At 41.3% G+C, this 15,799-nt stretch overlaps 1 protein-coding gene across 7 annotated transcripts in view; it reads right to left on the bottom strand.

Annotated features, from left to right (window-relative positions):
- Window positions 1–15,799, bottom strand: part of LOC120094815 (zinc finger protein 431-like) — a 51,681-nt gene that overhangs the window by 29,494 nt on the left and 6,388 nt on the right. The window contains exon 1 of one of the 7 annotated variants that reach the window (XM_039084904.2): window positions 7,480–7,845. The exons of 4 other annotated variants lie outside the window; for them this stretch is intronic. In XM_039084904.2, the coding sequence (XP_038940832.1) occupies window positions 7,480–7,482 (3 nt within the window). In that variant the 5' untranslated portion in view covers window positions 7,483–7,845. Of the gene's footprint in view, window positions 1–1,672; window positions 7,420–7,479; window positions 7,846–15,799 lie in introns of those variants that run through there. 2 more of the 7 variants (NM_001409278.1, XM_039084909.2) reach the window with 2 other exon arrangements.

Below are 15,799 nucleotides of genomic sequence, written 5' to 3'. Positions count from 1 at the left end.
TCATTACCTGTTCATCAGACAACATTACCAGAGAGAAGCGGTGCAAGACTTCAGAGACCAAGCACAGTTCATGCTTCGCATGATGTAAAAGAACACAGGAGGGAAAGCTTTAAGGGAAACCTGTAGGACTTTTCTTTCCCTGCCCATCACTAACACAGCCAAAGGCACTTGTGTATTCTTCCTATGAACCTTTCAACTTCTGAGTATCTTGGAATTAAACATTTTGAAAACTAATAGTCACATAACAGGGATCTCTCTGGAACTGCTTCAAAGTGTCAGCAGCAGATCCCATGTTCTGATGCTCTGTTGAATGGCAAGGAGGTGGACATGGAGGTTGGTCTGGAAAGACTGCCATGTGAATCATAAAGATACTCATCTCTACCCTGTCCAATACGTGTCTGCGTTTAAATAAATACTAAACACTGTGAATAAATAAATAAATAAACACTGTGAGAAGGCAGAAGGAAGCACCTTGGAACCCTCTCTTACAGCTTTTCCTCTCTGGCCAAGAATCATTGAATCTTTTAGAGCATCTCCTGGTGTCCTTGTCTGGCTTGAGAGGGCCTTTATGGTGCTTTAAGCTCTAGTCCCTCTTGGTCATTTTGGTCCTTCTTATTGTCTCAAGTGAAATAGACTGCTTTAGAACTAATGCCTAGGATTATTCTATATCCCTACAGTAATGTGCTTCCAGGAGCTAACAGAAGGGGAGGCATGGCTGTATTCTCTTAGTATATTCCTCAATATTGTCATCACCTTAGCAATTTCCCAAAGATTAGACAGTTAATTTGTTGCTCAGGGTTCCACATACATGGATTTCTGCTTGAAAAACTTAGGCACGACATACACACCTATAACTCAGCCTTCAAGAAGTAGATGTAAGAGGATTTTCAATTCAAGACTACCCTGAGCTACATATGAGATTCTATCTTAATACATCACTGTCCTCATGGGGAATAAAGAAATGGAAAGGAAAAGTAGATATAGAAGGATATAAATGAGACAAAATGAAAGGAGAGTAGAGAAGGAAGAAGAGACTATTTAAAAGATGTTATTTCTGTACCAAACACGCAGAGTCTATCTGCCTGTCACAATTTCCTAATAATTCAAGATGTTTTCTTAGAAGCAACATTGTATTGAATATTGTAAAATATCTAAATTGATTTATGGTGTAAGGAGGGGGTGTCTGGGTCTTATGCTATTACTACACAATTTTACATAGGAGACCTGGCCCTTCCTAGATGTAATATTGATGAGGTGACCTGGAATACAAATCCCAAGTATACAGAAAACTGACTGCATGCTGACTGTAATGACACCTTCTGGAAATTGTCGAGGTGACAATCAGAATCTAAGGGGAGAGTCATTAATACAGAGGAGTCTGGCCCATGCATGGTTAGACAGGGTCAGTGTGAGGGAGATGGCATGGAGTCAAACAGTGATCACCAAGAGCCTTCCTGTCTTGTCTCTTCCATAGCCTGCTCTATGACAAGAGTTGTCCAGAGAGAAAAAGAAAGCAGAATCCAGAATAATAACCTTCATTGCTCTCTGCTTTTTAACTTCTCTCTGAAGATATCTGTTGGGAGGCCACCTACAGGAAGTACATTAACGACCATCTACCATAAACCTGACTGATCTCCCCCCCTTCTATGCACACCAAGTGCCCATTACTCACAGGCACAATAGTACTTTTCAAAGGAAGACACAGGGGGCAAGGTGGGATCCACTTCTTCTGTTTGTCATGGGCCAGCCTATTTGTGGTTTGATGAAGCAAGATTTCTTCTTTTCAAAGCAATAAAACATTTTTTGCTGTGTGCTAAGAAGCAGAACTTTTGCTCAGTGTCTTCATTAACTTGAGTTTAGATACGACCACGAATAGAATCCCCATGATGGCACAGTGGCTGTATAAGGACAAGTAGAGAAACCTCATTATCACATCTGCCCTGTCTCACTAGTGATGCCCTCATCATGTTATGATGCAGCAAGAAGGCCCTAATCAGACACTGTTGCTGTGTTCTTTAAACCCCCAGTCTCCACAGTCAAGAGCCCAACAAACCTATTTTCTTTTAAAAAAAATTGACCAGGCTTTGGCCAGAAAGTGAACTAAGATAGTAGTATCTTTTGTTTTGTTTTCTTGTCAACTTGAGTATAGGAACTTTAAGGGATGTAAATAGAGATTTAAAGAATTTATTTAGGGCCAGTGAGATGTCTCAGTGGGTTGATGATCTGAGTTTTAGCCCCAGAATAGATATAAAGGAAGGAGAGAACTAACTTCTGAACGTTGTCCTCTTGTCTCTACATGTGCACTGTGGCACTCACATGTGTGCAAGTAGGTACATGCACCCACACGAGTCAATAAATATTTTAAAGTTATTTTATTTTGCAATATTTAACTCAAAAATATTAATAAATATATTTATTGATTTAGCTACACGGTATCAAAAGGACATGTAATACTGTATTCATTCAGTAATATTAATTTTTCTACTTCCGTTTCCAGTTTCGTATTAACTTTTCATGTGACTATTCACTATACATATTTTTATAATTTCTACTGTCAATGTTGAGCCTCGTACAAGCATTCCAAAGTACATGGCTTTTGGTTCTGACCCATTGAAGGCTGTGACCATACCAACTAGAAAACAAGTTCAAACCACAGGCTTCCATTGACTGGGAAATGAGTCAAATCATAAGCTTCTCCCTTATGATTCACTAAGAAAGATGTTTTTTCATTGATCCTATCATAACCTTCAGAATTTGAACAATTACCACTTTCTTAATTGATGTTTAAAGTCAGTGTACAGTGACTATCAACAGTTCTAACGTCTCGTCCTTATACTGATTTATTAACCCTTTCTTAAGTGGATTTCCTAGTTTTGGTTTAAAATGATTTCTCAAGTGGCCTCTGTTAGCACCCTAAGCTGACATTATTGAAGGTGTTTCCAGAAAGACCTATTCTCAAAGCTATTTGGTGTCTACTAATGGACTTAGAACAGTTCTTTCTGTTTAGAAACACTGTACCCCGATCTTAAAGAAAAAAAAAACAAAAACAAAAACAAACCTGCATTAAAACTTTGCCCTTGGTAAGCCACTGAGCTGATGTGCAGCAAGGCAGGGCAGAATATGATAGGGGGGAATGGAATTTCCCCTCTGCCCTCTGAAGCTTTGCTGGAATAAAATGATTAAAATAAATTAAATGGGAGAAAAGTGTGTTAATGCACTATTGTCCTTAAGTACAGCCCACCATGATTCAGAAGCTTTGGGCCCTGCTCTTTCTAGGGGAAATGAAATACAGAAAATGTCAGGAAACAGCATGCTGGGGTTTCTCTTGTTGTTGTTGAGCTTTTTTGTTTTTTAGAACAAATAGTAAAAATCATTTAGGGAAAGTTGCAGGCTAGAAAACTATACAATAGTTTGAGATAACATGTATTTGCTCTGCAAACTTGGTGGGTAATAAATATCGTGTCCAATCTTTGAGAACCTCCCACCTGAGGCTCTATTACTACATGAGATACAAATCTGACAGAGGCTGAGGTCAGCTAGAGGGACACTGTGCCTGTCTTCTACGTTTTAATGGCTAAATCACAACCTGTATTTTTTTTTTTAACAGCATCTGTTGTTTGTGATAGTCCTTACTAGGTAATGTGATACAATTTTAAAACATGTGTTCCCTTCTTCAAGAGAAGCAGTTTTGGGGGCTGGGGAGAAGGCTCAGTGGTTAAGAGCACAGACTACCATTGAAGAAGACCAAGGCCTGGTTCCAGGCATCCACATTGGAAAGTCCACAGCTGCTTCTACCTCCAGCTCCAGGGGACCAGACGCTTCTAGTCTCTGAGGGTGCCCTCACACTCCCACACATACTAAAAATAAATATTAAAAAAAAGAAAAAGCTGTTGTCAGCTTGCCTTAATAGTCCATTTTATGTATTTTTGTTTTTAAAAACAGATAAAAAGGTGGGTTGGATATTAGCAATGTTCAGAGGTAGTAAGACCAAGTGAAAAGGGTGTCATTGAAACAATCCAAAATGTTAACTGCTAGAGTTGTCTTAGTCTCAATCTCTCATCATTCCTAATGATGTGTGTGTGGAGGGGGGGGATTGTGTTTACCAGTGCACACTTACTGTTGTCCCCTATCCTGCATAGGCTCTCTAATAACACAAACACCAGTGACAGAAATAGTAACTAATGTTTATTTGGTGCTCATTAGGTGACAGGGCCTGCACAGTCTTACACATTTCACCCCTAGTTTTACAGTAATCCCCAATGGTATGTGCTATTTAGTCAGTTTTACAGTTGAAGGTTCTAAGATGCTGTCTAGCACTCCATTGGTGTGGGACTCAGAGCTGGAATCTTTGTCGCTCAATATTGAATGCTAAGTGTTGTGTTGTTTACTACTTATTCTGTCTCGAGGAGGCTCGCCATCCTAGGGGTAATAAACTGATATTTGTTACACAAAACAGTCTAAATATCTAAAGAAGCATTGAGCATATATTCTTATGCCAGCATGAATTTAAACATCTCTCGACAGCCAAAATTGACACAAACATTTAGTGAAGAAAAAAAAAATCCTTGCATGTGGCAGGCTGCCACCACTGCAGCCCCGGGGTGAGGTGGGGTGGGGTGTTCACGTAATATGTACCCTAGCCTCAGTGACATACCTTAAAACAAAAAGACATTTGAGGACAAAGGAAGCATCTAATGCTGACTTCTTGTGAAAGTACATGTGGTTAATCAACCAGATAGGCATACAATTTCATTCTGTAAAGTTTTATAAAGGAAAGTAAACTAAGTACTGCCTGGGAGTGAGTGCTGTGCAGAACACTCACGATTCTCTGATTCTGCCTTCTTCTCAGCACCTCACAGCCAACAGCTGCCTCCATTACACCAAGTCACTCAAAGGAGTTTCCTTTGAGATTTCAAGATACCTCAGAAAAGACCTTGGTGGAAGGAACAGGGAGGTGCCTCTGGATAAGAACTGATATTCTGTGCATATTTTGGAGAATTGTTTGTTAACTTGTGGCTTTGCTTTCAATGGCACTGTGGGGCATAAAAATTAGGAAAAACAAACTCGAGACAGCTGTATTAACCAGCAGTCCCCCCAAATCTAACTCTTGGCTTTGCATCTTCACTCCCCCCAGCGGAGACTGTTCGACTCAAGCTTGTGGGTCAAGTACAAGGAACTAGATTCAAGGATCTTTTTCTCCTCCATCCTTGTTTCTCTCCTATCTGGTGTTAGTGGGTGAAATGAGGGTGGGGGGAGGGGAGCTGAGGAGGGGGGTTAAAAGTGGGGAAAAAGAAACCACAAAGTAGCAAAGACCAGCAGAGATCCAGTTAGCTGGGTTTAAAATGCTAAAAGAGAATCTAGCCTAGGTAGATTTTACATTCCATGTATGCTGTCACCCTTAGGTTTATCTTAGGTTCAGGTTCCAGGTTAAGTTTTGAACAATTCAAATATAAACTGGAGGCTACAAGTCTGGCCACTTAGATAGGACATTTACACAGCAAACATTTCCAGGATGTTTAAGTACACCAGTGCCCTAAAACAGTAGATTAGTGACAGTGTCCTAAGTGGAAGGTCTCAGAGGAAGAAAAACATAGGAAAAGGAGAAGGTAGAAAGTATAAAAGCTGGGGGGTGGGGTGCGAGGGTCTTAAACTAAGTAAGCTTAAGAAGAATGTCACCTTGTTTACAGTTTACATGAGGGAAATGGAAAAAAACGGGAGACATCTATGAAGTCAGCAGACAGGTTAAACTACGAAGTTAGCAGAAACATCATATAATGGGACACACTCAGGAAAAGTCTAATCAAACAGTGATGCACAAGGAACTCAGTGTATTTCAAAAATATTCCTTACCAAGCCCATAGTGGCCTAGGGACCCAGAGCCCATATTGTGGCAAGACTTGTATTCTCAGAATCTTAAGCAACCCCTCCCAAATGCGCTGGCCCCAAGCATATTCCTGGTTTTAGTGGAGGTGTTTGATCTCTATACCCAGGGCTCCAGGGAAAGCTCCCAAGGACTAGGCCCTAGATGGTTACTGGCTCTGCCAAGCATGTCCCTGAGTTTCAGAAGGAGCTCAAACACGGGGACCTCAGGAAAAAGAGGGAAAGTGTAGCTTGATCAGGCCAGCACACAATACAACAGTGTTTGTTGTTGTTTTACCTTTTCTAATGGTTGTCACTGAAAGGAGAATTATACGAATTCTAGGTTTGGAGATGCAAAATTAAAAGAATAAACCCCAAAAGGCCACAGACCCAGGGCTAAGCCCTGTAGCCAGGACTAGCAGGCCATAAAGATAAAGAAGCACAGGAAACACTGTCCAGGCAGGACTAGCAAGCCATAAAGATAAGGAAAAGGAATGCAGGAACCAGCCTGCATTAATGGGACTGACTTGTGGGATGTCTGGCAGGAAGACTTCTCCCCCTAGCACACTCAGGGCCATATCTCAACTAGGTGTCCTCAGGCCCCTGTTAAGCCCCTGACTTCTAGCACTTACTCTCTCTGCTTTGTTCTCACTGCTATGTTTGAATGAGCCAATTGTATGTAACCACACCAAAACCCCCTAGCTTTCTCTATATAACCCTCTGACTTTTGAGTTTCGTGGTCAACTCCTCTGTCTCTTCTGAGAGACACGTCTTCGCCCGGAGCTTCGTTATTATTAAACGACCTCTTGCTTTTACATCAAGACTGGTCTCTCGTGTTATCTGGGGTGCGCCATCCTGAGACTAGAGCGAGGGTCTTACAGTCCCAGGAGTCATCTTGCCCATGTGGCGAACAATGCTTTTCTCAAGAAGAAAACTAAACCTTTGTGGCACACCAGGCCTTACTGTTGATTGTGATCCTGTAATGCCCCACTGATCAGCTTCTTAGAGGCCTGCTCTTTGATATGGAGATGGGCCTAGTGGCTGGTTGCTAATCGGGATCTGATGCCATATTTCTGGACAATCCTGGTGAACAAACTTGTGTATCATAGCATCCTAATCTCTAACAGGCCTGGTTAGCTTACTACTTACACGTGTGGTATTTTGCAGGCAGTCCTCTCTCAGCTAAATTCTACTTAGTGTGCCTTGCTATCTCCTAACCTTTAGGAAATCCTTTACCTCATCAATTCTACTCTTATTTTACAGCTTGATATTGGATTGCTACCCAGCACATGAGATGCCTTCCACAACCCCCACAAAATAACTCCAAATGGATCTTACACCTTAATGTTAAATGCTAAGAACAGAACTGTAGAAACTAGGCTTCTGAGTTTGGGATAGCGCCAAGGATCTTTCCGTACACAAGCCAAATGCTCTGCACAGTTGCAGCCCCTACAAGGAAGTTATTCAGAAACTGCCGCTGGGTCTAGTGAGTGGCTAAGACCTCACAGGTAACCGCGGATTCCAACTCAGCCCCGGGAAAGAACCACCACACCAGCTCCCACTGCTCAGTCCCCTGCCCGTCCGCCCGCCCCCCCCCCCCCCCCTCGCCCCAGTGCTCACCATGTCGCAACTTTGGAGCTTGCCTGAACATGCCTCAGAGAATTCAACGGCAGGACAGAGAGCACAGCAGCCAGGACCAGTTAAGACTGCTTAACTACTAAGCGAATCCTACACCTAGGCACCCGGAAAAGCCCGCCTTCCCTTCTGATTGGAAGGTCCAGTGAAGACTCCGAATGGCCAGTACTCTTGAGTGACTTGAGGACCTCTGTAAGGGTAGGCGGGGCTGAACGTACAGTGTAGGTACACACTTGCCGGCCCAAGCATCAAGCCTGAAGCCAGACCTTTTGCAGATCTACAGGGATTTGAATTTCACTAGCACTTGTGCCTGTCCTCCAACAGCGTTCTCATCTGTCTCCCCGCCCAGCCCCCGGAAGGACCCACCACACCACCTACCACTGCCCAGCCGCTTGCTCCTCCCTTTCGTGGGCGGTGACCCTGTGCTGACCAGGTCCTCACTTCAACTTGCTCTCAGCTCACAACATTCATTTGTCTCTTTCCCTTCCGCTTCCTGGAATCAAGGTATACAGCTTGCATAACCCCTGGTACTCAACGAGCACTGGGGTTATTAATCTGTCCCACAAGTGGAAGGGTGTCCAAGATATTAGCAACTAAAGAGAGATTTGAGGAAACAAGAGTTTTGTTTTGTGGCTTTTGGGATTCAGACCCGACAGTCAGTGGACCTTCATATATTTAACACACCAAAGCTGTCTGGGCCTCCAGGTTCTCCCAGCACTCCTCAGTCCCGACCTGTAACAGGGCGTGTCTGGCATACCCCACCTTGTACCTTGAACTTTACAGTGCAGGGGCCGAGTTTTCCCTTCCCCAGAAGCTCTTCCTAAATAATCCAGAAATTTTGTACTCTTTGTCTTTCTGTTTCTCTGCCTCTCTCTCCCTCCCCCTCCCCTTTCCATCCTTCCCTCTCTTCCCTCCACCTCCCCTCTCACCCCTCCTCCCTGCCTACTGCATTTTTCTCTCCCTGATTGCCTTGCTTGCTTTTTCTCTCTTTGTCCCCACCCCTGCTCATTATCCTCACTCCCCCATATCGACTTTTCTGACCTCTCTGGGACTAGTAAACTCTATCCTTGGGATCAGTGAGCCCACTAGAGAATTGCCCCCAATAAACACTCTCATTTGGCTTGTGTTGAATCCTTCCTACTGGGCTTAGGTAAACTGCAGCTAGTTTTCACTGGTAGGTACTGGAACCCTGGGAGACAAACCTTGTGGAATACTACTGTTAGCCAGCACATCCTCTTCAGTGGGAAGATAAGCACACATTCACACACAGAACTGTTTTAGTAAAGGTTCTCTAGATGAACAGACCTGATAGGATGAATCTCTGCAGATTGAATTTTCACATCGTTAGTCCAACGATGGCTAACATGGCATGTACAGGGATAGGGAAACCTATACGTGAACATAGCCAGACTCCTTCAGTGAAATCCCAGTGCTTCCTTTCTTGAGGGAAATCATTGCTTTGGAAATGACTTCCTATCCTCTCCTTGCCTGCCACAGGGGGTAAATCTTTCTCATTTCTTCTGTCTTGTCTTACATGATGGCTATTCCTTGTATTCAAAGTGACTACATGTGGAATTAACTAAAACTGAAAAAGTTTAGGTACTGTGGGGGGATTTCTCTTAATTATAGCTTTTGAAATGTGAAAACCCTTCTTTAATCTAGATTTTTTGAGTTGTTAAGATCCACCTTTACTCTAGGCCACAGCTTTTGGTGGCAGCCTACATATATAAAGAATACTGAAGATGGTAGCTCATTCTCTTTGTCTACTTACCTTACCTCTGGCTAGCAAGTTCTTTCTTGCCTTTTCTCCTTTCTTTCTTTGCTTTTCTGGCATTAAAAAGCCTACTTCTTTGAAACTCTGGTATATACTGAAGACAGACAGACATCCAGCCACATGGACTGAACCACACTGGATTCTTCAACTTTCCATTGGTAGACAGCCACTGTTAGTGAGACATTCTAATAAATCCGCTTTCAACATACATACAGAGATTCATTCTATCAGTTCTGTTTATTAACAGAATGTTTAGTTGTTGTTGTAAAAATATAAAAATAAAAAAGGTATTGGTGTCTCTTACCCTGCTGGGTCCGGCACCTCAGTGCCCCAAGATATCCACTAGATATCTTGGTGGAAACACATACCAGCCGCACGCTTTCCTACACTCAAACCCTCACATAAAAGAAGACACAACACAATAATCTTTGACCCAATTGGTAAGATATAATTGCCCTCTTAAACATACAAAGCCCGGTACCATCCATCCCTTAAGAACATTGATAACAACCTGTAAATACACAGAGCAGAATCTTAACATCACCTGCCATGGCTTCTCCCCTCTCGCCTTCTCTCTCCTCCTTTCTCTCCTCCTCTCCTCCTTTTCCTTCAAACTTCTCTCCAGCCCATCCTTCCTTCTCCTCCAATGACAGGCCTCCTTCTACCTGTACCTGCCCCTCACCTGTACTTTACAGATTCAATGGAGAGGTGGTTCTGGTGAAGTCACCTGAGTTCTGAGTCCTTGACTAGGCAGCTGTCCTTGGGGCAGTGGAATTAGCATCAAAATACAGTAACTTCAGGGCAAACCATAACATTTAGTAATATAGCCATGTGTGCATACAAGGTTTTTGTTTTGTTTTTCCACTGTTCCACTGAGGAAGATGTCCAGCTAACAACTGTGCTCCACAGTGTTTATCCTCTGTTTCCTGCTTTTCTCCCAGGCTTGTCTCAGACCTACCAGGTGAGAAGTAGCTGCAGTTTACCTGAACCCAGATGAAGTCACAAGGCTCAGGGAAATTGCAATGCTAGAGTAGATAGGTTGTGTAAAACCTAATCCTCCACAATGGGAAGGCCCACAAGATATGCCCTTCACGACTCCTATAAGACGCAAACTGATGAGAGAGGCACCACACATTTGAAAAGTGTTGTTCTTGCCCTTTTCTGTGTGCCAGACCTTAGGGTTGGAGATGTTGCTCAATTAGATGAATTAAATTCAATGCTGCTGGGGTTGGGGATTTGGCTTACTGGTAGAGCGCTCCTGGGTTCGGTCCCCAGCTCCAAAAGTGTCCAGGACACCATAAGTAGGACACAACTGGAAGACAGTGCTGAGGGTGCCCCCTGGTGGTTTCTACTGAACCAATCTCATATAATGAGTTGATAAAAGTCTGAGAAAGGTGCTATACTGTGTACAGTGAATTTCCTTTACATAAATGTTCATGTGTGGTGCTTATTTTATTAGAAAAATTTATGACAGTTTTCATAATTAGTTATATATTCTATATAAATACATTAAAAATAAAAGATTGAAAGTAAAGATTAAATTTAAAAATGTTTTCATGATTTTTAGTTTTAAAAGAAAAATTGTTTCTGGGTGAGTGAATCTTTGAAGCACACTTCAGTAGCCTATTCCCAATGTGATCAGAACTCTAGCTGGAGGACAGGATGTGCAAAATTGCTCAACTACATGCATTTTACATGACTGTCCTCCTACACAATAGGGAATATTCTGATCTGTAGTTTAGGTGCTAATTAAAGCATATAGTTAACACACCCTCTTCTTCAAATAGGCCATAGAGCCCTTTCTCATCTCAAATAAATTTCACCTACCTTCTTTTTTTTTTTTAAGTTTATTCATTTATTATATGTAAGTACACTGTAGCTGTCTTCAGATACACCAGAAGACGGCATCATATCCCATTACAGGTGGTTGTGAGCCACCATGTGGTTGCTGGGAATTGAATTCATGACCCCTGAAAGAGCAGTCAGGTGCTCTTAACCGCTGAGCCATCTCTCCAGCCCTCACCTACCTTCTTAAGGAGGGGAGACAAATATTCTTCTCCCTTTTTTGGCAAGGGTTTTGTATTTTTATTCTTTTTTTTTTTTTTTGGTTCCTTTTTTCGGAGCTGGGGACCGATTGTATTTTTATTTTTAATACAATTTCCCAGTATCCATCCATAATTTAGTTAATGTACTTAAATTTAATTTTCTGATAATGAATCAATGTATAGTAGATCAAGATGACTAGATGGGAGAATATGCATCACACTTCACAGGAGTTTTCAAAAGCAGACTCTATTAACTGTGAATATGTGCATCTGAAAGCTGCTCTCCTAATTTGCTGATACAAAATTAATTGCTGAGAATACTCCAGAGAACTGACACTTTAAAAAAAAAAAAGATTCATGTCATGTATCTAAGTACACAATACCTATCTTCAGACACACCAGAAGAGGGCATCAGATCTCACTACACATGGTTGTGGGCCACCATGTGGTTGCTGGGATTTCAACTCAGAATCTCCAGAGAGCAGTCAGTGCTCTTAACCACTGAGCCATCTCTCCAGCCCTGAGAAATGACACTTTTAATTTAATGTTTGCTAGTGCAAATTTCATGAAATGACAGTATAATGTGCTTCCTGTGAGTTAGATGGTCAAGAAGCAATACTGAGCAGCCACAACAACATAGTTGACTTAATCTATGCTCAATGCATGTAAAATTGTGTAGAAATATATAGAACCCAGACACATCTTCCTTACACTGTAAATCAGCTTAGATGTTTTACAATACTCGATAAAATGTTGATTCTAAGAGAACATATTTGAATTACTAGGAAATGATCTCTGCATGCACATCAAGAACCAGAATTCATTACCTGTTCATCAGACAACATTACCAAAGAGAAGCGGTGCAAGACTTGAGAGACCAAGCACAGTTCATGCTTCGCATGATGTAAAAGAACACAGGAGGGAAAGCTTTAAGGGATACCTGTAGGACTTTTCTTTCCCTGCCCATCACTAACATAGCCAAAGGTACTTGTGTATTCTTCCTATGAACCTTTCAACTTCTGAGTATCTTGGAATTAAACATTTTGAAAACTAATAGTCACATAACAGGGATCTCTCTGGAACGGCTTCAAAGTGTCAGCAGCAGATCCCATGTTCTGATGCTCTGTTGAATGGCAAGGAGGTGGACATGGAGGTTGGTCTGGAAAGACTGCCATGTGAATCATAAAGATACTCATCTCTACCCTGTCAAATATGTGTCTGCGTTTAAAAAAATACTAGTGTTTAAATAAAATAAACACTGTGAGAAGCCAGAAGGAAGCACCTTGGAACCCCCTCTTACAGCTTTTCCTCTCTGACCAAGAATCATTGAATCTGTTAGAGCATCTCCTGGAGTCCTTGTCTGGCTTGAGAGGGCATTTATGGTGCTTTAAGCTCTAGTCCCTCTTGGTCATTTTGGTGCTTCTTATTGTCTCAAGTGAAATAGACTGCTTTAGAATTAATGCCTAGGCTTATTCTATATCCCTACAGTAATGTGCTTCCAGGAGCTAACAGAAGTGGAGGCACGGCTGTACCCTCTGAGTATACTCCTCAATATTGTCATCACCTTAGCAATTTCCCAAAGATTAGACAGTTAATTTGTTGCTCAGGGTTCCACATCCATGGATTTCTGCTTGAAAAACTTAGGCACAACACACACACCTATAACTCAGCCTTCAAGAGGTAGATGTAAGAGGATTTTCAGTTCAAGACTACCCTGAGCTACATATGAGATTCTATCTTAATACATCACTGTCCTCATGGGGAATAAAGAAATGGAAAGGAAAAGTAGATATAGAAGGATATAAATGAGACAAAATGAAAGGAGAGTAGAGAAGGAAGAAGAGACTATTTAAAAGATGTTATTTCTATACTAAACACGCAGAGTGTATCTGCCTGTCACAATTTCCTAATAATTCAAGATGTTTTCTTAGAAGCAACATTGTATTGAATATTGTAAAATATCTAAATTGATTTATGGTGTAAGGAGGGGGTGTCTGGGTCTTATGCTATTACTACACAATTTTACATAGGAGACCTGGCCCTTCCTAGATGTAATATTGATGAGGTGACCTGGAATACAAATCCCAAGTATACAGAAAACTGACTGCATGCTGACTGTAATGACACCTTCTGGAAATTGTCGAGGTGACAATCAGAATCTAAGGGGAGAGTCATTAATACAGAGGAGTCTGGCCCATGCATGGTTAGACAGGGTCAGTGTGAGGGAGATGGCATGGAGTCAAACAGTGATCACCAAGAGCCTTCCTGTCTTGTCTCTTCCATAGCCTGCTCTATGACAAGAGTTGTCCAGAGAGAAAAAGAAAGCAGAATCCAGAATAATAACCTTCATTGCTCTCTGCTTTTTAACTTCTCTCTGAAGATATCTGTTGGGAGGCCACCTACAGGAAGTACATTAACGACCATCTACCATAAACCTGACTGATCTCCCCCCCTTCTATGCACACCAAGTGCCCATTACTCACAGGCACAATAGTACTTTACAAAGGAAGACACAGGGGGCAAGGTGGGATCCACTTCTTCTGTTTGTCATGGGCCAGCCTATTTGTGGTTTGATGAAGCAAGATTTCTTCTTTTCAAAGCAATAAAATATTTTTTGCTGTGTGTTAAGAAGCAGAACTTTTGCTCAGTGTCTTCATTACCTTGAGTTTAGATACGACCACGAATAGAATCCCCATGATGGCACAGTGGCTGTATAAGGACAAGTAGAGAAACCTCACTATCACATCTGCCCTGTCTCACTAGTGATGCCCTCATTATGTTATGATGTAGCAAGAAAGCCCTAATCAGACACTGTTGCTGTGTTCTTTAAACCCCCAGTCTCCACAGTCAAGAGCCCAACAAACCTATTTTCTTTTAAAAAAAATTGACCAGGCTTTGGCCAGAAAATGAACAAGGATAGTAGTATCTTTTGTTTTGTTTTCTTGTCAACTTGAGTATAGGAACTTTAAGGGATGTAAATAGAGATTTAAAGAATTTATTTAGGGCCAGTGAGATGTCTCAGTGGGTTGATGATCTGAGTTTTAGCCCCAGAATAGATATGGAGGAAGGAGAGAACTAACTTCTGAACGTTGTCCTCTTGTCTCTACATGTGCACTGTGGCACTCACATGTGTGCAAGTAGGTACATGCACCCACACGAGTCAATAAATATTTTAAAGTTATTTTATGGGCTGGAGAGATGGCTCAGCGGTTAAGAGCACCGACTGCTCTTCTAGAGGCGCTGAGTTCAATTCCCAGCAACCACATGGTGGCTCACAACCATCTGTAAAGAGTTCTGATGCCCTCTTCTGGTGTGTCTGAAGACAGCTACAGTGTACTTATATATAATAAATAAATAAATCTTTAAAAAAAAAGTTATTTTATTTTGCAATATTTAACTCAAAAATATTAATAAATATATTTATTGATTTCTACACTGTATCAAAAGTACATGTAATACTGTTTTTATTCAGTAATATTAATTTTTCTACTTCCGTTTCCAGTTTTGTATTAACTTTTCATGTGACTATTGGCTATACATATTTTTATAATTTCTACTGTCAATGTTGAGCCTCTTACAACCATTCTAAAGTACATGGCTTTTGGTTCTGACCTATTGAAGGCTGTGACTATACCAACTAGAAAACAAGTTCAAACCACAGGCTTCCATTGACTGGGAAATGAGTCAAATCATAAGCTTCTCCCTTATGATTGACTAAGAAAGATGTTTTTTCATTGATCCTATCATAACCTTCAAAATTTGAACAATTACCACTTTCTTAATTGATGTTTAAAGTCGGTGTACAGTGACTATCAACAGTTCTAATGTCTGGTCCTTATCCTGATTTATTAACCCTTTCTTAAGTGGATTTCCTTGTTTTGGTTTAAAATGATTTCTCAAGTGGCCTCTGTTAGCACCCTAAGCTGACATTATTGAAGGTGTTTCCAGAAAGACCTATTCTCAAAGCTATTTGGTGTCTACTAATGGACTTAGAACAGTTCTTTCTGTTTAGAAACACTGTACCCCTGATCTTAAAGAAAAAAAAAAAAAAAAAAAAAAACAAACCTGCATTAAAACTTCGCCCTTGGTAAGCCACTGAGCTGATGTGCAGCAGGGCAGGGCAGAATATGATAGGGGGGAATGGAATTTCCCCTCTGCCCTCTGAAGGTTTGCTGGAATAAAATGATTAAAATAAATTAAATGGGAGAAAAGTTTGTTAATGCATTATTGTCCTTAAGCACAGCCCAACATGATTCAGAAGCTTTGGGCCCTGCTCTTTCTAGGGGAAATGAAATACAGAAAATGTCAGGAAACAGCACGCTGGGGTTTTCTCTTGTTGTTGTTGAGCTTTTTTGTTTTTTAGAACAAATAGTAAAAATCATTTAGGGAAAGTTGCAGGCTTGAAAACTATACAATAGTTTGGGATAACATGTATTTGCTCTCCAAACTTGGTGGGTAATAAATATCGTGTCCAATCTTTGAGAAC

Source organism: Rattus norvegicus, chromosome 9 (assembly GCF_036323735.1).
Source record: "Rattus norvegicus strain BN/NHsdMcwi chromosome 9, GRCr8, whole genome shotgun sequence".
Taxonomy (NCBI): Eukaryota; Metazoa; Chordata; class Mammalia; order Rodentia; family Muridae; genus Rattus; species Rattus norvegicus.
This window is presented reverse-complemented; position numbering and strand designations above follow the sequence as displayed.